General features: G+C 43.3%; 1 protein-coding gene across 1 annotated transcript in view; it reads left to right on the top strand.

The window, feature by feature from the left end:
- Window positions 1-23,093, top strand: part of GRK5 (G protein-coupled receptor kinase 5) — a 171,781-nt gene that overhangs the window by 78,865 nt on the left and 69,823 nt on the right. The window contains exon 3 of the mRNA XM_031062569.1: window positions 16,234-16,346. Within this exon, the coding sequence (XP_030918429.1) occupies window positions 16,234-16,346 (113 nt within the window). The remainder of the gene's footprint in view (window positions 1-16,233; window positions 16,347-23,093) is intronic.

The raw sequence follows: 23,093 nt of genomic DNA, 5'->3' as shown, positions 1-23,093 counted from the left end.
GCAATGGTTTGACTCAGCCATATCAGGTGCACTGACCTATTAAAACATAACAAGAGTCCAGGTTTTGCTTGAAAAGGATGTGTGCCGTGAGATGGAGAAGCAGTTGCAGATCTCATTAAGGCCAAGTATATTTATTTTATTTTTACCTGAAGCATAATTAATTCAAGAAGCGAGTTCCACAGGTTATATTTTTAGATACTCTTGGGCTGAGGTGAAAAAGATAAAAGCTGGTCATTTCCTCATAGCTGGGCTGCAGTGAACAGAAAAAGAGAAATGGTTTCTGAGGGGAGACTGATAACTCCAGCCCTCTTCCATAAAGCAGCTGGAGGGTGGAATTCACACATGAAGGACATGTCTTTGAATGTGTTCTGAAAGCAGCACGACAGAAAAGTTGTGCTGTGACTTGCATGACGTGTAGCTCCATTTCCCAGCAGTTTCATGCACACTGTTGCTGGCAGAATCCAAGACCACAACAATGGCAAATTCACATGGGAACTAAACGTGCCCAGCCAACCTCAAGCTGCCTTCAGATCCCTTGACTGAGGAACACTGGAGCTGTTTTTTCTGATTTTCTGTTTCTTTCACACGGGGTTGGCCCCATCCAGAGGGTCAAAGCTGTATTAAGGATGATGCTGGTCATGCACAGGCAGTAAAATGATCTTGCCCTGCAAGTGCTACTTCCTAAATTTTCTTCTTGACTTCATCTCCACAGATGAGATCAGTGGAAAGGAAGATGGGGAGGGAATAGCATGGAGATTGCAAAACATGCTGGGAGAAATGTACTTTTCCATGCATGTCTTGCTTGCTGGACTGTACATTCCACTTTCCCTGATGACAGTATTATGTGCTGGGTTTTGCTGGTAGCTAGGCAGCTACCCAAAGCAACAAATCCAGGTGCCAATGAAACTTTCCATCGACTGAAGTGGGTTCAAGGGCAGCAGTAACAACTCACAATTCAGTCTCTTCTGAGGCCACAACACAAGGTCCCATGCAATATTTTTAACTGCAAATTATTCCAAAATCTCTCTCAAAACATAATCTGTACTTCATGCTGCGCATCTGTACCAAGGATTTAGAAGAAAAATGGGTTATTAGTACCTAATTTACATTTTATGTTTTATGCTTCCTGGCAAGTTAAAGCTGTGGTCAATGGTTCGGCCCCAAATGGCCTTTCATTACTCAGGCTGTCCAGACATTCATAACCTTATGAGTCCTTCCCAGAGAGGCTCAGATTTGTGCCAGAAGTATTGGGAGAAGAGAGTGCTCATGTGAAATATGTATAATGTAAGAACTGAATGGAATTCAAGGAGAGAAAGGTGATATTAATCCCTGATAAACTGACAGAGATGCTTAACTATTATAAATCATAAAATTATTCAAAACGTTGCATGAGTCTTATGCAGTCACTCTTATTTTTCTTCATCTTCTGCTGGTTTATGTTTATCTGTTTAGGCGAAAACTCTGGGAAAAGAAGCTGCTTGTGTTTTGGTTCCCATATGACCCTCAAAGATAGCATCCTCTGAGAGTTTTGCAGTCAGCTCCAGTGAGGCTCCCAAGTCAAGGTTCCCAAACTGGCCCTGTAACACATGATAAATAATAACAACTCTTCTCCCAAAGCCAAACCTTCTGAATAAGGGTTGCTGTTACTGGTGGGCTGGGTAGCACCATCCATTATTGAATTTGTCTAATATTGGACATTATAAGATTAAGATCTTGCCAGAATTATGTAGACTGAAATTTTCCATGCTGGATATTTTCTGTGCTACATTTTTTTCTTTTTTCTTTTTTTTTCCTTCTTTTTAATTTTGTTTTATTAAAACTAACAGTCTGAAGGTGGAAGCCAAGATTGATCAGAAAGACGAAGAAGTGTCATCAGTCTGGTGAGGGCATGAGCCCTGGTGAATTAACACCATTATAGCTATTCTTTAAATATCCAGGCTAAGTATGAGATTTATTGCAGTTTCAGAGGAAGTTATTTGCATTGCACACTGCTGAGGGAGCTGACAAAGTTTAACATATATTGCTGCAACTCAGTGATGCTGTTCATCCTCTCAGTCAAAAATGGAAGAGGCCATTTAGGGATTTCAGGGAAGGATCCCATCTTGAGGATCTCTCCATGCTTTTCCCTCCAGTGAGAGAAAGCAGCCACTTCAGACTGAGCCTCAAAGTCTTGCAGATGTCTCCCAAAGGGTGGCACTTGGAGAGCTGCTGCAGAGTTGCTGGTGTGCAGTGAATCCATATCCCACCTGTACTGCTGCACGCTGTCAGTGTAGGACAAGTGCTGGGATCAGATTGGGGGCAGAAATTGGCACCACTGTCTAAAGAGATTGAGCGTAGAAATGGAGCAAATCACCTTAGAGGAAGCAGAATGGAGGAGCAGTGCTGCTGCAAAATTAGGATGGGAAGGTGAAATTAAAAATAGGGCAGTCATGGTCCAGAGAGTCCAGAGAGCCCAGGATGATCAGCCAAGACAATTTACAGCTTCTTTCCCAGCACAGACAGATACCCTGACACCTCTGTGTCAGTTCTGCTGGTATGGGTATCACTATGAGTGTCAACATGATGGACTTTCTGTTTCAAAGAAAACTTAGGAAAGAGCTCAAGAAAAGCTGTGTTAAAAGAACATTCTTCAAGTTGCCAACTTTCACATTCTTGAAAGTTTCCAGCCTTTTGTGTAAACTCTTCCAAATGAGCAAGATTTTCTTCACTGGTCCACAGCAGGTTTTGTTCTTCATTTTTTCTTCAGTTCCTTAAAAGCTTAGGAAATTAAGCATGAAAAAAATATGTGTTAAAACAATGAGAACCTAAAATAAATTGTGAATTAAGGCTGCCTATGCAGCTTAAATTAATCATTCAGCATATATATCAAGTAATTAATTTTCTTCCCCAGGAGCCCTAATGCAGTCAGTTCAAAAGCCTGAGTTAGTCTGGGGCTGGAACTGGGTTGTCTAATAAAGGAGCATAGAATGGCTGACTCATTTACTGCATGAGGTAAAAGGTGTGTGATAAATTTAAATGGGGATTTGCAGCATCAAAGGAAATGGTCTCATAGCCAAAGCAATTGAATGGCATACTAAGGAATTGGACAGGGATAGATCTTATGTGATGACAGGCAAGTCACTTAAAATTAGTCTTTCACAGTTGGCCTCTAATTGTGCTTTTTCCATTTTCTGAGTAGTTGCCTTGAGATTTTTGGGTCTTGGTTACAAACGTGTCCAACTGAAGCAAATGGAAGGTTGGCTTTGGACAGAGAGAACAGCATTTAAAGTTAAATACACAGAAAATCAAGTAGCACCAATCAGTGGACACTTTTTACCTTAATCTTCACATGTTTCAGTTCCCCATCTGCAAAACTGGAGTCTCTGTCTCCCAAAGGTGGGGTGCAAATAGATCCATGATACACCTGAGATGTTTAAAGGCTGTGTTGGAGAATGTCACAGAAAGATCCATGGGGAGATGAATCACTGTGTCTCCAGAGCAGGCCTGACTGGTGTGCAGTAAATACAGTCCAGGGCCACACACTGAACCAGAGGAGAGCACCAAACACCAAATAGCTGCTCATTATTAGGCACTGTCTGTCCTGTGTGTTGAATGAGGCGAAGGCCCTGTGGGAAAAGCAGTTTGCAGTGATGTAATTAAAGACTGTACCAGAACGCACACACAGCGAGCAGTGGCATTCAGGCTGCACCAGCAACCTTAATTTAGGTTTTTCCTGGGTCTTGAGGCTGAGCTTTGCAACCTCAATCACGTTCCTTTAATAATTCAGGGTGCGTCGATGTAACGCTGCAGCTGAATTCTTCCTTGTGGGATATTATGTCCTATAAAAAAAGATATTCTGTAATCAAAGTGAATGTCTTGCATTACTTCCTGTTTGCTCCCCATGCTGCTATGGATAATTGCCTCTTTCCTGCGGGTGGAATGAAGACTGTTGAAGTCCAATGGCCTCAACCATGGGCTGCTTATTCGATGTGGCGTGTAAGCAGCAGGGATTTCCTTGTCCCTGGCTGGAGACCTGCATACTTTACCTCTTCCATGCAAGTAGGATGAAATTAATCAGTGTTGGTTTTCTCAGCAAGCAATGAAATTTTAACCACTGCAATGTCAGAGGAGGAAGACTCCTCAGAGGGGACCAGGAGAAAGTGCATGAATGAGAAGTTCCTGCCAAGACATGAACACAACACTTGAGTGTGTCTGAAACGTTGGGCGCAGAGAGTAAATAAGCCCCATGACAGGTCTAGCCTAACTACCCAGCACTTCCATGGCAAGTAGCCCATACTTTCACCAACCTTGGCATCGAGACGAGGATAATATTTTTGCAAGGATGAACTGCACTCCAACAATGTCTCTAATGTTTCAGTGTCAATGCAAGCATGCTTTCCCTTCAGATCAGCCATGTGGCTCTTCTTTTCCATCTCTTTGCCCCTTTTCCTTTCAGAGAAGTACATTTTATGTGTCTGCTGAAGAGGAAATCCCTGTCTTCTGTGGAGTTCCTGGGCTGAGGACCCAGCAGACAGTGCACCTCAGTCCTGGGAATGGAGCTGTTAAGCCTTAGCTGATGGTTCTCTCCCAGCCTCGTGCACTGTGCTGAGTGTTCCCATGTCCCACTCTCACAGGAGAACCTACCCATCTCCAAAGTGATAATTACACGCTGAATTCCATTTTTAGAGAACTCCAGCATGTGTTGCACTGACTGATGAGGTGACAGGAGCAGTCTATCCATGCACATGGGACACAGAATGTTGCTTCAAACATCTGTGCACCCAAAAGCCATAACACAGCATCTTCCCTACCCATTCTGGAGGTCAGCATGAAAGCACAAGCACAAGAGGCTACTCTGCTTGGTAGAATTGAAGGGACAACCCAAATCTAAGTGGCTGGCCCATAAAAGTGATCCTTTTCCCCATGCTGAGCATCCCTTCACATTTACAGACTCAGAGGTGATGCTTCACACTGAGGGAAGGTGGTGTCACCCAGCTGAGAAAAGGCAGAGTGAGCACTTTTACAGTTCTTATGCCTGACTTCATCCACCTCACTTCCTCCTGTGCTCTTGACCAGAATAACTTGGGAATGGATTTCTCATGTAGTTGTGAGGCTGCTTTACCACACCAGAGTTACTCCTTGCTGTGTGTCACTCTGGTGTAAAACTTGATGAGATAACCAGATGAGATTTCAGAGTACCAGTTGATAAATTTGAGCAGAGCAATTTCTTGGTGGGTCAGCACCTGGCTGGAAGGATGCTGAAGAAGGCAAGCATTAGGATCTCAGTTTTTCATTTATTTCTTCAGATCCAACATGCTGAAGTATCCTCTTCCAAGTGAGAAGTAAAACGTCTAAATACATTTTCAGCATCTAAATATTCTATCACTGTTTAAGAGGTAGGCAACCCTACTTGAAGTTCCCATTAATTTTGCCTTCTGTTCACTGAAATCTTTTCAGTAACTTTGGACGTGATAGTCTGGGCTTCTTGTTTTGCAGATCTGAAACATTATCTGACACAACACCATTATTTTGTGTTGCTGGATATTTGTATGTTGAAATTTAGGAAACAGAATGGGGAAAAAACACTTCATAAGGGTAAGATGTTTTTCGTATGACAGTGTAAAAATAGACCAAGAAATGACCAGGAAAAAAAAAAGATAAACTGCAAAACTTCACATACTAGAATAACTTTTAAAACTGCAAAAGTTTTCACATATTTTCCCCATGACGATCCAGTTTTCATAAGATTGAAGTTCCCTCTAAAATTGGTTTTTCTTTTTTTGTAGACCTAAGTAAGACTGTTCATGGTTTTTGTGTCTGGACACAAGCTACCACACCCTCTGCATCCATCCCAGTAATTTGGTATGAAGGGATCCCTGGTACTGCAGACTTCTGTCAAAAAGGAGGAAAAAAATGCTTACCACTGGCTATCCCCCTCTTGCACAAGTTACTTTCAGTACATTTGGAGTTTCTAAATGGCTTTAAAACCTCCTTTCCACTCCTCCTATCAATTTTACTTGGCAGCTCAGCTCCTTCACACCCACTCAGAGGGGGCTGTCTCTCAGCAGGCAGTCAAATCAGCCTGTCAATATAAACCAAGGCAAAGTCAGTGTCTGTGTTAATACAAATGAACCACTTGTAGTTGAGCAAAAGATCCAGTTAAGTGGTAATTTAGCAGTGTTGTCATAGGTCAGTGGTACCCCTTAAAAATCGTTGAGGATTGATTATGTTTTTCAGTATATTATTGCCTCTGATTACTTAGGTTGGTGGTTGAGCTTATTGTGCAATTTTTTTAAAGGTTGGGATTGACAAACACTTATAAAATAAGTGGAGTTTTACCAGTGTGGAGTTTTGTTGTACTCGAAGCTTGGGGTTTGAAAACATCAGGAGGAAAAAATGGAAAGAAAAATACCCAAGAAAATTTAGCAGTGAAGTAACAACTAATAGCATCTACTATTCTGTTAAAGGATTCACTAATAAGAGGGCTGGGATGCTTAGGACTTGCGGTGACTATTGAACAGCATGCAGAGTAAGTAATCCCTGTGAATAGTTGTATTATGTGCCTGTCAGTAACGTGTGCTGCTTAAATGTGCACTCACAGAGTGACTGTGCTGGTGGCTCCGTGCACTCTGCCACTTTCTGACCTGGTAAAAGTTTCATCCTGAGAAAGGAAAGCTGCTTTGCTTTCTACCTAGGCTGCTTTAGAAGTCAAAGAGTAGTTCTGCAAAAGTCTTTTCGTCTTAAGAAAGTGATTCACAAGATGTCTGCATTGGTTTCCTGGAATCGAGATGTTTATTTTGTGCTATGTACAACAGCAACAGTTCTGTAGATTTCATAACATTGAACGTTCAAATTGCAACTTCTACTGAAATTTTCTTTCAGCATGCGTTACCCAGAATGTCACCAGGCAGGAGTCTAAATAACAGCACTAGACAGAAAATAAGTTTGGTATTTCAGTTAAAAACTTACAGTCTGGGCATTAAAGTCCCAACTAAAAAGAAAAAAAAATCTCAGTAGCTACAGTCTTTGAGAGCAAATCATCCAGTTCTGTCATTCCCATCCAAGGCAGAACAAAATGAGAACAACTAAGTGTTTGTTCCCCGAATTTCACAGGGCGTTTCTGAGGTGAGCTTTCATATTTCTTTGAGGGATTTTTTTTCCAGCCCTCTGGCCTTGCGGCAGAGACATTGTTGAAAGCCATTTAAGAAGATAAAGGCAAACTCTTTTTCTAGCCAGGGTGGTGGTGAGGGTTTTGGTGTGGGCAGCCCTTCCCCTGGAGCTGCACCAGTACCACATGAAAGTGCTGGGAAATGTTGGTGGGGCATCTTTTGTGATCAGTGTGAAGCAGTTTGGAAGCCCACCCTGCCCTGAATACCTTTGTGACTGGCCACAGAGGCAACTGTTCAAACACTGTGCTTGGGAAACCTCACCAGAGGCATTGATCCAGGGCCATGTGCTTTTCAAGTGTAATTTATGGGAATGGAAAGCAGCTTACTACTAGTAATGGTAATTTTTTGACTAGAAGTGTAACACACCTGCCCATCTGTCTGTCAGCCAGTCATTCTGTCTCCCTGCTCTTTTTTGCTTTTTGTTCCCTTTCTGTGCACTGTTATTTTAACTGGCAGCCAAATGTAAAAGAAAGGATATGTTCAAGAACATGGTACCTAATAATTTAAGTTTAAAAAAAAAGACTTTAAAATATTCCCATTGCACATTCACAGTCCAGATTTCCTAGTGATTAATCCTGGTGCACGCATTTCCACTGTCCTGCTGGTGTTGGTGTGGAACTGAGGAGACAGAGGGAGTGGTTTATTCATGTAAATTGTGCTTGACAGAGGAGAGGTGGGGAAACTAAGGTAGGCTTGATCAAGGAGCTACTGGAATGGATGGGAGTCATTCTTTGCATCCCAGTTGGTTAGAGCATGGTGCTGATAACACCAAGGTTGAGGGTTCAATCCCCATATGAGCTGTTCACTTAAAAGCTGGACTCAATGGTTGGGTCTCTTCCAACTCAGAATATTCTGCGGTTTCAGCAGGTTTAATGAATGTCTTCATTATTAGCAGCAATTATTTGTTGTCTTTCCCTGCACCCCATCATTCACAGAGAGATATTTTTGCTTCTCTGATTGAGAGGCTCAAGCATTAATGGCAAACTCCATCTTCATCTTCTTGAGCTGAGCCTTGACCCCTGCAGTTTCTGCTTTTGAGCACGGGGCTTGCTTAGTGACCCATGTGGAAGGGATGCAGTTGCCTGAGCAAGTAACTTTTACAGGATACCAGAAGTGTTGGGGGAGGGCTGGAATAACTCAGCAGAGTAGGTCAGATTTTGTTAGGATGAGAATTTGTCTTCCACTGGCAAACAGCCTGGTCTCAGGGCAGGGCATTTTCACATTGCCATCTGACTCTGCTCCTGGCACAAGGCTGGATGAGCAAATGTCTCCCTGGTGAGAGCTGAGGGTCCCTCCCCAGGCTCTGGACCCCACTCCTGTTTTCCTGTGCAGTGATTATATTGAGCTCACAGGATCTTGTTTGATCCTCCTCCTGCTGCTGCTACAAAAAGGGTGGGTGGGTTGTTATCCCTCCTGTCAAAATCTTTGTCCAAAGTCAACAAAGCCACAAATGTGTTCTGGTTCAAGTACTCGTGCAAACATATTTATGCAACTGCTTGTAGGATTTGACTTTCAAATAGAATTCCATGAGCAAAGCTTCAATGCAGCTGCTTTCAAAAAACAAATGAGAAGATCCATATGTATCACTGAAGTGTATTTAACTGTAAGTTTGTTCCAGTATTCTCCAAGCATATTTTCCATATCAGTCCAGCTGGCCTGTTTCCATCTCCAGTGTAATGCTGCTGTGATGTGTGGAGTTTATCCTTGTAGCCTAATGCCATGAAAAGAGTGGAAATAAGGGAAGTTATACAAAGCAAACACTGTCTGCATCTGAATAATTATATTAGATGTTCGATGATCAGGAGATTAAATTTTGTTTGTTTTAAAAAAGACAGCTGACAAGCAGAGAAAATTAAGTTGGCACGACTTAAAACCAGTTTGGGGTAATTCCATTGTCTCAAGTAAGCTTGATTGCATTCTTATTTTTAATTAATTAAACTTAGATAGTCAGTGCCAGAATGACTCTTGCTGTAACAGCATAGATGAGGGTCTCCAAGTCTCTTGTAGAAAATCCTAAATTCAAATGGAAAAAAATAAAGGAAGGCCAAAAAAATGTTCTCCCCCAGTACTTGATCTGTTAGGCATAGAGCTTTCCTCAGCAATGAAGGGCTGGTTTGAACTGCAGAGCAGGACAAGCTGCTGTTCAGAATAAGGAATCTATCAGGCCATTATCTTGTCATAGGTTGTAACAATTTCCAAGTTTTATTTAAAAAAAAAAACAAAGAAAGCAGATGAAATATTTATGGTTAGAGAGAGTGTGCTTTTGCCACCAGCAGGAGAACTTCATCACAGCCCTTGGCTTCAGAGTTGCTGTCCGGCACCTGCAGGGCTCTGGAGCTGCCAAGACAAACACTCCCTGAGACAGAGGCTGCCTCGTCATTTTTAATCTCTCTGAAGTGCCAGGTGAAGCTCTGGAGCAGTAGAGTGGTTAATGTATAAAAAGGCTCTGCTGTGCTCTCCTGGGCTGAATTTCCTCTGCAGGAGTTTGCGCTGCAGGTGAATAGCCAGGAGCCACGGGGCCAACAGCAGCACTCGGGGCTCCCACACCTCCATGGACCTTTTCTGGCCACACTGCTCAGGGCCAGGCACTGCCATTAGCCCCATTTTATAAATACAGCGTGCTACTGAGGCAGGCACTGCCATTAGCCCCATTTTATAAATACAGCATGCCACTGAGGTCTGCAGGGCACAGAATATTAGCTGTGCTGGTAACTGAATTCCCACGGGAGCCTGGATGCCTGTGTTAGGGTTTTGTAACGTGACTTGCTGCCACAGTTTATAGGAATTTTTGAATGAACTGAGATGTGGCATTTTTATTCCTGTGTTGTGCTCTCTAACCATCTGGATTGTCTCACTTTTTAAATGCATTGCTGGAGACACGGTGAATGGAGAGTCCTCAGCATCTTAACCACAGGTTTCCATTGTAAAACAGCCCCACTCACTCCCCAAACAACAACAACAACAAAAAAAAAACAAACCCAACAAACCCCAGAAAATAACAGACAACAAAGACAACAAATCAAAATATTAGATTTTCTCCCCTTTTAATTGAAAGCTGGGGATTTTGACATCAGCAACTCTATTACCTTGTGTTGAGCTTTTCACTTCATCAATAGTAGGTTTTGACAGGTATGAAATTTTGTTAATAGGACTATTTTTCTTAGGCATGGGCTCAGATGTTTTTCAGAACCTTACCAAAATATCTGTTTGGGAACCAATAACAAGGAACTTCCCCCTGTTGCTTCCTCCCATTCCTGCAATACTCCCAAATAGGCACCATGAAAAAGAGATCCCTCTCTATGTGACTGTACAGGTTTTTCATCAGACTCTGCAGTTTAAACAGCAATATCCCAGTTTATTCATCAGAAAAGGTCCCCTATTTTCAGTTTCTCAAAGAGAAAAATCTGATATGTTTGCCACTGCAAGTACCTGGGTTCCCAGCAAGGTTCATGAAGTCCTGACTGGCCATGACATCTCCAGGACTGAAGACCACAGAAAATTAAAAGTAAGATTAAAAAGGTGGTAAGAGGGTCTTCAGATGTGCTAACATGGCCTATCTTGGGGTTTTGCTCTTGAACACAAGGATTATCTTTTGTGTTGAAGCATTTTTATTAGAGATGGAAAACCGCCTTTTGTAGAATGCAAGAGCTAATGTTCCAGCTTTCCAGATCATTCTGAAATACAAGAGCAACACAGACACTGTTAATAATGCAATCAAAGCAATTTAAATCCTTTTAAAACATCCACAAAGGATCCTTTGATAAGAAGCAACTTTCATCAGCCTGAAAGACTAGGCAGTTTAGTGTGTGCTGTTTATTAAGTTTATACATGGACAGTGGTAATTCCACTTTTGGCTGGAGAAGAGCAGCAGTAAATTATAAGACATCTTTATAAGCACCAGTGTTAGACTTGCTGGTTTAAAATGAAAAATGTATTTATATTAATATAGCTCTAAATGGGGTTATTCAGTGCTTAAAGATGCAATTTGTTTTCCATTAGTACTCTGAATGGACACAAAATAATTCTGTGAACCTTAAGAGATTTAGTCCTTTTTTTGACAAAAAGAAGGAAATTGCTACAAGTGCACGATGTATGATGGGCTGTGAAAGTCTGTTTGGTTCAGTTGTGCTGCATATTCTTTAATCTTGCTCTTAGTTCCTGCCTTTGTCCTCCTTTTCACTGTGTGTCCCTGTAAGGAAACGTACATAAAGAAAGCAAAGATGGACAAAAAAAACCAGAAGTGGTTTTATATTTGGGCTGGGTAGAGTAGGATTTCTTGTAGCAGCATCTCCCTGTGTTTGATTGAGGAGGGAGACGTGCGATTTTGGGACATTTTTAGCTGAAATTTCCATCCATCTCACAGATTTTGGGGATCACTTTGACAGGCCCCAGCCCCTTGGAAGAAGAAAGTTTTACTTTTGGTGTGCCAGCATCTTGGGAGCTGTCTGCTGCTCCCTCAGGAGATGCTGCCCAGCTTGAGTGTAGGGACTGAGGCATTGAAATGCTTTCTGCCATTAATTTGGGGTGATTTTTGTTATTCTGGGACAAAGCAGGTGAGAGGAAGAGAGCAGCAGACAAATCACAGACTTGCAACAGCATCTGAGTGGTTTTGGTTCACCTTAAAGAAGAAAAAGCAGGAAGGGAAGATGAATTCTGATCTTTGATCACTGAGCATGAAATCAACAATTGAGTCTTCCTACATCCTCTTTGGGGGTTCCAGGTGTTTGTTTGTTGGTTGTTTTGTTTTGTGGGGGCTTTTTTAGGCATCATAATTACTTTGCATTTGGATCTTACTCATTTTTCATCTGATTTAATGCCAAGGATAGCAGGGATCCAGAGGTCAAGTCCAAATGTTCCCATGCAGCAGCATGGTGCATGTCTTCTTGGCAATTCTCCATGCATTCCTTCGGAAAATCTGCTCTTGGGATTCCAGTATGTTGGAAAATAAAATGTTACTTAACAGATAGTACATAAATGCAATCCTTGGCCACACCAATAAATGACCAAAAAGCTGAAAAGATGTTCCTGCCTTTTGTAGACTTTAAAAGTGAGGCTAAAACTGAGCTCATCCCTCCCCACGGACATCTACAGGAGGAAGCCTCACCAGCTGATTGCAGGGCTTGGCTTTGCAGCTCTTCAGAATGAGTTGCAGAAGTGCAGCTTTTATAGCAGTCTTACTTAGGCACTTGCAGTTTACACTGAATATCATAAAAGACTGATTTTCAGCCAAGAGTTATCACACGGTTTTTTAGTTCATCACTAACCCATCGAAACCCACAGGTAGATTGCAAATGTGAGAGAGAAGGGGGGACCTGGTCACTCTTCAGACCAGTTTCTCTCCAAAAGGTGATACTTTGAGCCAGCCAAAAAATGAAAGGTATTCAAATGAGAAATTAGGACAAAAAATCTTCACAGTGCACACGAAGGTTTTTATGTAGTTAAAATATTAGATTTTCTCCCCTTTTAATTGAAAGCTGGGGATTTTGACATCAGCAACTCTATTACCTTGTGTTGAGCTTTTCACTTCATCAATGGTAGGTTTTGACAGGTATGAAATTTTGTTAATAGGACTATTTTTCTTAGGCATGGGCTCAGATATTTTTCAGAACCTTACCAAAATATCTGTTTGGGAACAAATTTGGCCATAGGCTTTGAATGGTGACAGCATGACGTGTGCAGGTGCAACTATTTCAGTGTGTTCTTTGTGCTGGCTGCTCCTGAAATTAGTATTTCAATACATAGGCTATGAAGTAAAGGGAAAAATGAGTCAGTAGAATTATGAATAAACATTATTTATCTTTATTTATCTTATGAATGTTAATTATGGCATTTTATATAATACCTTTTCTATATTAATCTGTGTTGTTGCTCTGTTAGGAAGATGGAGAACTCACTTGCATATGTGCGTTGTTTGCCAGTGATATTTTCTAAATAAAAAGTTTGGCGTCAGTGAGAAGTGTCTGCTTTCCCAAGACTTTGACCCACCCAGCCTTTCACCCCATTTTGGGTGACTTTGCAGGTGTTAAACAGGATGGCGCTGAGGCACGAGGGTCTGACTACCAAAGATATCACTCTCAGAGCTGTTTTAGTTACACTTCATCATCATAAGCATATGGTTTCACTTCCAAGTGTTTAACATTTCCATTTCCTCAGGAAATCATTCCTTCTATTTTTTAAACTTTTGAAACTGGATGGATGTTTTTGCTGGCAGGCAGAACAAGAGCGACACAAGGCTCAGCCCCAGCCCAGGAGAGCCCCTGGCTGCGGTGCCCGCCTGCCTCCCCATCCCTCCCCATCCTGCAGCAGCTCCTGAGCACGGCTCGGGGTGCTCCAGCCCCATCTCTGGGGTGCAGCACGCTGCTGAAACACTTCTTGCTGTAATAAAACCATCCACTCCTTTTTCAGCTTTAGCTCAGACGTGTTTTTCTTTCTTAGTCCGCTCCGGGCCCATGCATCCCAAGAATTAGTTGAGTGCAGATTCCTTTAGCTGACTTGGTGAGGCCAACAGCAAGATCAGGGCCTAAGAAAATAGTTTGTGTCACCTACAAGGAATGAAAGCATTTTTGTCGTGTGTTTATTGTCTGTGTTGGTACATCCAGCAGTGCAACGCACATGACGGAGCCGTGGATGGCTCCAGGGAGCTGCTCTGGCTGTTGCATTTTCAGAGATTATTTCTGGTATTTCCTTTTTCCTCGTTACCAGTGGGTCACCCTTCTCACGTGCTGGCCAAGTTCTGTAGGGTAGGAAGAAGTCTGTGCTCATGTCTTATTTATGTTGTGTTTATCTGTGTATATCTATCTGCTTATTTATATATTCTTGGTTTTATATATTCTTTATATATAAAAATATATATATAAAGAATATATAAAATATATTAAAAAGAATTAAAAGAAACCAGCATCAGGCAGATGTAGTTCAACCTCCAAACCTCCCAGGAGAGCTCACTTGGGCTGCTGAGCCTTTGGCCTCTGGGATGTTGTGAGGACTGTTTTTCTGATCCACTCTCCTGACTCCTTCACTTCCCTTAGTGCTGTACATGTCTGCACATCCCTCCAGCAGTTACTCACTAAAAATGCCACTTGGTCAAGCAGCACAAGCTGGTCGCACCCACAAGGACACCCCAAGGCTGCTCCTTGTCCCAGGGATCCCGCTGCTTTTCCCACCACACCTCAGTGCCATGGTGTTCCATGCTGAAGGCTCCAGCTCAGGCAAACAAACCACTGCCAGGGGGTGGCTGCTGATAATTAGATTGACTGGAGGTCAGGTTAGGATTTACACAGTGATTTTGATCCAGTTTTGCTTGCAAGAGAGCATCAAAACATTGCAGTTTTCTCAGTAGATTGAGTGATATCCTGATCCAAAATGGAATGGCAGTGCCAGCGAAAAAATGCTGCTGGCATGTTGTTCCCAGCTGCTTCAGAAGACCAGACCAGAGCAGGACCAGACTGAATTAAAGTACATCTCAGCTATCCTCAGCCCATGTCTCTAGTGACCACTAGACCAAGTTCCTGACCAAGTGCTTCAGGAATCAGTTCCTGAAGTAGAGCCAGGTGCAGCACAGGGCAGGCTCTCCCCTTCCCCTTAGGAGAGGCAGTCTTGGCTGCTCCTGCCTGCTGTCACCCAGCTACAGGGCAGAGGTCCAACACCTCAAACAGCATTTTCTGTTCAGGACAAATGTCCCCAGAGGGTGGGGAGGCCCTGGCATGGGCTGCCCAGAGAAGATGTGGGTGCCTCATCACTGGAAGTGTCCAAGGCCAGTTTGGTTGGAGCAACCTGGGATAGTGGAAGGTGTCTCTGCCCATGGCAGGGGATGTGTAATTAGGTGATCTTTAGGATCCCTTCCAACCCAAACCATTTCATGATTCTATGGCAATTCTGGTTTTGCAGAACGTGGTCCCCAGGGCACAAGCTGAGTTGAGCAGGGCCTTCAGCTGGGTGCCTCAATGGCAAAGGGGAGCTTTGGATGCCTGCGTCCATGGAATGGGAAGAGCTGAAGGGCATGGGGGCCAAAGCAGAGGGGGAATCAAAGACATTTCAGGAGCAACTACAGGCCCAAGAGAGAAATAGCCAAGGCACTGACAACTTGTGTGGGTTTGGTATGTCTGTTTGCAGCGCTGTGTTATGTGTTTAGAAGCTGGTTGTTTCCATAATAACAGCAAGTGCCATATGGCAGCGAGGAGGGTGGTGAGAAGAATGCCTAAGGAAACACAGTATGTTGTTTGACATGTGTGTACTTGTAGAGGAATAACGTGTCTCAAGCAAGTATTGCTGCTCCAAGCAGGCTGGGCGATTTTCTGCTCTCACCAGAAAAATATCCAAAGCCCTTGGCATTTGTGCTGGTGCCATGCCAGTTAATGATGCTGATATTCTCCTGCTGATAGCCCTTGTGATGGGCAAAGGACCTTTTGCTGTACTGTGAGTGATGGTTGTGGATGCACCAGCACAGAGGAATGCCATTTAAACATGGCTTTTAAGGGGAAATGCAGTTCTGTAAGGAATGCTGTGTTAAACTGAAATGAGCCAGATGCCATATGCTCTATCCATTCCTTAATGCTCAGCAATTAAATAGCAGAAATTTTGAAACCTTTGAAAATGCATAGTTTACTATAATTGTTTAATAGAAAGTACGCTAAGCATTTCCAGAGATATGGGGCACTTTAGTGCATATCTAGGAAGCATCCAGGAAGGACTGCACAAATTCCAGCTTTTTCTGCCCTTTAATGTATGACTCATATTTCAAGGACTTGTAATTTGCTCCCCACATTCCCACCAGTACCACCAATCTGAGCTGTACCTTTGCATACATTTCCACCACAGAAAAGTATGAAATTATTTTTTTCATAATAACTGAATGGCTTTTGCTTGACCTTTACCAACACCAGCCCTACAAAATTCAGCCTCTCTTAATTGAGTCCTAAAGCCATTAATTACATTTGTATATGGATATCTGAAACGTGGTGGCAGGGAGACGGAGGTTGTTGTGATTTGGGGTTGTAGCCCTGCACTCACTTGCAATGCATGAGCAACCCAAAAGGCTGAGCTCTTCTCATTCTCATGCTTCTGTTCTTCTCTTTCTTGCCTCCAGAGAGAGATTACTGCAGCATATGTGAAAAGCAGCCCATTGGAAGGCTCCTCTTTCGGCAGTTCTGTGAGACCCGGCCCGAGCTCGAGTGCTGCATTAGGTTCCTTGACTCGGTGGTAAGTCAGTTCTTGTGGTATTTTGGGGTGCTTTGCAATGTTCCCCGACAGAGGAGACTCCTCTGACCCCAAGAAGTCGCTGTTTTGTGGGATTTTGTGTCTGAAGTGCTGGGGCAGGCAGTGGGCAGGGCTGGCACCACTGGTGGCACGGGGACACTCAGGGACATGAGCCACCAGAGAGGGTAAGGACAGTCACGCCCAGAGCGCTGCTGTGACCTCCCTCCATGTGAACACCTGAGCAGCTGAGCTGCTGTGAGCACTGCCTGCTGATGGGGGTGAAGCCTGCCCTGCTGGGAGGCACTGGGAGGAAAGGGAAGTTGAGAATGGGCTGACAAGAGAGGATGGGGAATGTAATAATCCTAATATCCCTTACCAAGGCTTTTCATCCACAGAGTTCAGGATGGTTCACAAAGGACATCCTGATAACCACTCTGGTTTTTGCAAATAGGAGAACAGAGGCACAAGGTACAGAAATAACTTGACTGAGGTCACTGAGAAACAAATCTGCTCCATTTTCCACCCCAGTGAGCCATCAGTTAACCCAGCCACTGAGCATCACCCCCAAGCCCTGGGGGACCTGACGCTCTTTCCCAGTCTGGCAGCACTTGGCCATGTGTCCTGCCAGCTGTTCACAGTGGAAAAGTCTCTCAGTGACTTCTTTTGCTGGGAACCTGTGGAAGGGAGGGTGTTGATCAGCCAAAAGGTGAAATGGTACCAAAGAACAAGATGAACTTGTCACTTGTGAGTGCCCACAGGGTCTTGCTCCCTGGCTGACACTGACAGAAGCAAAACAATGCACACCAACAGGAATAAAATTGTTTTGTTTGCACCGTGGTGAAGCTACTCTGAAGTATAGGGAAATGTGAGGATTGCCCTGAAGCTGTAAAAGTAACAGTCTGGAGAGGACATGTGGTCTCTTAAAGTTTATGTTACTCCTGCAGTAACAACAGCAAATCTGCAGCATCACAAAAAGTGTTGGATAAAGTCTGAATCAGTTTTTAAAAATTTGAAATCAATAAACAAAGGAGAATGCTGTTAATTTTTAAATTTTCAAATATTATTGATTTCAAATATAATTATTCTGTATAAGCTTGCTCCCAGCCCATGAAAATCCCTGCATTAGGCAAAATTAAGGTCAAGCAGCACAGCCCTTTGCCATTAAATTGGATGATTGCTACTGAAATTTGCCCAGTGGGGTCACACTGTGTTTAGTGAGTAGTGGGATTTAAGCCAAGCCCTATGTTAGGCAAAAAAAGGCCCTATAATGAGACCAGGAGTCTGAGTTTACAGCCCTAATCTGAGACCACCAGGAATGGGAAACCTTTTCTAGACCACCTGCTGTAACAAGCAGGAAAGGCCAAGAGCCTTCGTTTTCTTTTGTCTTAGTTATTTTTCTAACACGAGATGCAAAAATAATATTTTGTTTAATGTCAAATAAAGGGAAAAGATAAAAGGGGATAATATTTAAGAGGGAAAAGATAAAAGGGGATAATATTTAGCTGTTCTTGAGGGACTCACAGAGCTTTTTGCACACTGAAAGGGAGGACCACCTCTCTTTTTCAGTGCCCATCAAAGTGACTTTACCAGGTGACACAGTAAGACACTGGCAGAAGCCAGTACTTGATGCCTCCCAATATTTTATTCAGTTTTTCAACCCATGCACTCAACTGTCTGCAAGGAAAGAAGTGACTGAGGCTTCTGGGAGAAAACCAGAAGCTGAGTCAGACATTTAACAACCTCTCACCATCCTTGTGAGAGACTGAGCTCTCTCACACCTTTGCTTCCAAAGGCTGGTGGAATCATCCAGACCTGCAGACCAGAATATGCAAAGAGACAAAAAAAATCCTCTCTTGACTGGACATTTATGTCAGCTGTTGGGTGAAATAACTAACCTGGTCTGATGTAGTCTCCTGCAAATGTAATTATGGCAGGATTTGGGGATTTCTTTTTTCTGTTAAACAGTTGTTAAGCTGCCTTCTGAAGAAAAAGGATTTGTATCACTGAATTCTGCATGCATGTAGGCGTGTAGCTGTCAGCTCCCTCTGAGACCTGTGAATACCTTGGCCAATTTCAACCAGTACTTGAGAGGAAAGTGCTCAGAGGCATAAAGTCTCTCCATGTTTTGTGAGAGCCGTGTTTGGGTAATCAGTCACAATCGATTGTAGCTCAGACTAACACGACATGTGGTTTGTAAGCAGCAGGCCCCAACTTTAGATGATAACAGTGATAAGAACTAAGAGATGCAGAGCTCTGCAGCACAGCACTGGTGGAGCTGTGGGTGTTTGGTTCCCACTGCTGCTGTGGGACCTGTCAGTGTGTCTGTCTGTCTGTCTGTCTGTCTGGGAAATGGAGCAACAGCAGCCCCTTCTCCCAGCTGGCAGGAGGGCTGTAAGGACAGACAGCCACCTCTTGCTGCAGATATTGTGCAAACAAGCTCATGGCAGAGGTCCTGATTGCTGAGATGAAATATCCAGCGAGCTCCCGTGGGGCTCTGGAGGCATCAGTGCTGGTCTGGAACCACAGAGCTCTCCCTGGATGGCTCAGCAAAGCCTGGTGGAGCCATTCACATGGTGGAAGTGTGTGAGCACAAGCTGTTGTCATTGGATGGAGATGGTTTGTGATTACATGGGCTCCTCTAGAAGCCCTCAGCCAAGGAGTCACGCACAGCCCTGAAGCGCGCTTCGCTCTGCTTACAAATATTTCAGCTGTTGGAGGACAGCCATCAAAATAAAGTGTGAGGGGCAATGTTTCCTGTGCTAAAAGGCAGATCAGTGAGCAGGCAAGGGGCTAGCAGGATGTGTTTGCTTCTCCACAGCCAGTGCCTCCAGCACAAGAATGTGGCCGTTCATTTCAGCAGGGACCTCCTGCTCCTGTCCCCTTCTCATCAGCACATTCCTGACACTTCCTTCTCCTCTCCTGTGATTTTTATGTGTCATTAAAATGAAGGTTTTAGCTTCTAAACTGCCTTTCCTGCTTCATCTACTCACATTCATAATGTTTTTTTTCCAAGAGAAGGCTTTTAACAATTTAATGTGGACCAGATTTAGGTTGACTGGAGGAGAACGTGGTTATTATTTTGGTCATTATTTTCTCTCTAATGTGAACAAGGTTACTTTTTTTGCACTGGAGTCGCACAAAAATACATCCTCTGGAGGACAATAGTCCTGTTGCCTCTCCAGGTTGTTTCTGCTTGTGATATTTGGGCTCAGGGGCCAGGGTGAGAGGCACAATCTCCTCGGGTGGACTTTTCAGCCTAATGCTTCACTAGACATGGCACTTACCTGGGGTGAAAGGATGAGTGAGCACCCATTTAATGCCATTTGTAAAAACCCAGCCTTGCTGTTAGGGAGATTTCATTTGGTTAAGTCCCTTTTGTGGTATATAAACCATCTGTGTGTGTGTGTCTTAAAGCTGTTCAAGGCTTTTCCCATCAGAAATGCCAGTTTGTTGGTATCAACAAACTCATTAACTCAAAAAGTGTTTTCAAACAGTTGAAAGGGCTCTCTTTGCCCTGCCTTTAAATATGAAAAATATGGTTTCAAGTTGACTTTTAATTTAGAAATGTGAGTTATTATGAATCCCAGCTGTTTGGGGTTTGCCTTCCAGTTTTCAGTCACAGATTTTAAATCTCCAGCAGAGGCAAGTGCAAGGACAGGCACTGAGGACAGGGCAATAACAGGGCAGAGCCTGGAGTCTGAGAAAGGACTGAGCAGAGAGATATTCTCAGATCACAGAGGAGGGAGCTGAGAAAGTGCAGGTGAAAAATTGGCACTGAAATGCCAGTAACCTCCTGCAGATGCTCAAAAGGTGATTCCACTGTTCCTGACTTTTACCAAGAAGCCAGAACTGCTCTGGGGGAGTGTCTGTTCCCATTTCCATCTTCTGGTGGGTACAGGGGGTGATGATTCCCTCGGCCATGCCATGCTGCTGTGGGAAAACATCCTCTGAGATGTGCAGGGAGATCTCTTTGGATATTTTTTTCCATTTTCACATATTTTTAGCCATGCAGTTTTAGGAGCTCAAATAATATCAAGGTGAAAATCAGATACTGCATAAATTGGTGTGTGAGAATCAATGTGAGCCCCTGTGGGGTGCCTGTGTCACTGCCCTGGTAGCTCTCCATCCATCACAGGCAGCCTCCAGCCCCCAGACCTGAGCTGTCCCTGAGCCTGTGGCTGTCCCATCCCACAACCAGGCTAGATGTTGCTCCCTTTCCCAGCTGAAGAGCATTTTTCCATCTGATCTCAGCCCATCCTCAGGGCAGCTGCTCCAAAGGGGAGGACACTTTGCACTCCCATTCCCCCATCCAGCCACGGCTGCTTCCATGGAAGAAGGAGCCACCAGCATGACTGCTGCCTCCAGAAGAGCAGCCAGAAGAAAAGCTAACAGCAGACAGTGGCCAGCCCACATCCTCTCACCATTTGGGCTGGAGGATCTGTGCCTGCCCACAGAAAAAGCCTTCCCTGCAGCTTGTCCCACGGAGTCAGGGTGATCGTAAATCCTCCCCTCATTTATGGGCTATGAATAGGGCCCTGTCTGACCTAACCAGGGCATGGAGAAGCTATCAGACTTCAGAGCAGGAGCCTTGAAACACATGCCTGGATTCATCAAAGGAATAACGGAAAATAGTTTGTTCCACGGATTATAAGAAATGATGTTATTTCTAGCAATTAGGGATTTGCAAACTGTGCTTTTGAATATTGGGAAAGAAGGGGAGGTATCTTGTGATTTAAGCACAAGACCAGGAGTTGAGGACCTTGGTGGCTTCCCAGGCAGGTGGCAGAGAGAGCATGGGCACACCCCTGTCTATCTGCTGTAATAACAGGTCATGGCTGGAAGTGCACCAGGGTCTGTTGCTGAATAGCTCAAAGATGGCACTGAAGGGAGAAATAATAATGAGCTTAGGAACAAAATGGAACAGGCTTCTAGTGCAGACCTGCAGTGGAATGAACACTGTGCACAGTTGGAGCTCGTGGTTCCTTCTCACATCCTCACTTGTCTGTCACTTCCCACCTTCGCCACCGCCATGTCACATTTCCTGGCAATGTCAAATGCAAGTGTAATTAAACTTTCCTTTTATTCTTTGCTGTCTGTCTTGAGGCAGAATGAGATCCTCTGTACATGTATAGGTGTGCATTTAACTCTGCAAATGTTGGATCCCATTTCCCATGTTGGAATCGCATTTCAAGACATCCAGTTCTTGCTGAGTTTCTGCCTTCTGGTCTGTCCTGATTTGTTTCCTGTTGTACAGCTCTGATGGGATGTAACTGTTAGAGGTTGTGTGTGACAAAAAAGACAACAAATTTTTCAGCAGCTCCCTGGTTCACTTCAAATAGGAGATGATGACTTATAATCAGGTTTCACTTGCTAGGGATATATTATCAGAGTTTGAAAGCAAATGAAGGAGAGAGAAATCATGGAGAAAAATGCTGCTAAGATGCTCTAAGCATTTCAGAGTTTCTCTGCTTTAAGAGCTGAAATGACCCATACTCAGATACCATCTAAAAGGACAGGAAATTAGATAAAAAATTTTTTTTAAACCCTTGAATTAAGTTTTATGAAAACCTAATCAGTTTCATCCCCAAAAGTGTCACTTAAAAAGAAGCACTGTACTTGTGGGTTTTAGTTTTTGGTTGTTTTTTCATCATTTTTATTTGTGGCCATTATCATTTCCCAAACCAAATCAGATCATAATTCCAGATTGTTCAAGCAACCTGCCATGCCTGTGTGTAAATATGCAGCTCCAGCCCTGAGCTGCAATAGCTAAATGAGCCCTGGCCAGATAGAAGGGGAATAGCATTATTACTACATTGTGGTTTCCATGTCATTCCTGGGTTTGCTTAGCTGGGGTATCCATTACAGCCAGCCTGCAGATTTATTGCATCCAGCCTGGAGCAGCACATACATCTTCCAGTGGGCAATAGTTCTGAAATTTCTTCTTCCAAGTGTTTGCCAGTTCAGTCTGATTTACCTTTTTTTTTTTTTTTTTTTAAGCTTCCTCCTCATTTATCATCACAGACAGCTTGTATTGGACCAGGTTATTAAATTGGCTTGGCAGGATTTTTGGGATCCTTTTTTTAATACAGTCCTGAAAGCTGTTAGGCTGTCGTCTTCTTTTTTTTTTATTTTTTATTTAATTCTGGAAAATATTTTGACCTGAAGGCTAAAGCTTCATATCCCAAGCATTGCCAAGCAGTAAGGTCCCTAAGGACTTGTTGTCATTTAGCCACTGGGGTCCCCTGCAGCACGTGTTTCCTTCAAATGCCTGCCATGGATCCAAAACTTTAGTTGAAGTGATTAATATCTTCATGGAACACACATTGTGCTTCTTTTGCTTCTAACGTAAACAAAACTCATCAAAAGTCACTAATGCTTCAATACCTAGAGCAGTCAGGATTTTAAAATGTAGGTAGACTTTGTGTGTGAGGATGGGGTGCTCCCTTTTTTAGTGCACTAGGGAAGCCAAAGAGAATTTTGCTTTGGTGCCTATTCCTCTAAGTGGTCTCTCTTGTTTCCTCTTGGTCCTAAGAAATCTGCCTAAGAAATCAGGAAGGGCTGAGCCAAAGGTCACTAATAGTGGTGGGCAGGTCTCTCTGCTTTGCATAGGTATTGTTAGACCAAGGTAAAGGCATAAATGCATAGAAAAGACACATTAAACAAAAAAAGACAATATATAGAATTATATATATATATATATATATATATATATATTTTTTTTTTTTTATCTCACTCTACACACACCTCTGT

The sequence above is a fragment of the Geospiza fortis genome, unplaced genomic scaffold (assembly GCF_000277835.1).
Source record: "Geospiza fortis unplaced genomic scaffold, GeoFor_1.0 scaffold719, whole genome shotgun sequence".
Classification (NCBI taxonomy): Eukaryota; Metazoa; Chordata; class Aves; order Passeriformes; family Thraupidae; genus Geospiza; species Geospiza fortis.
This window is presented reverse-complemented; position numbering and strand designations above follow the sequence as displayed.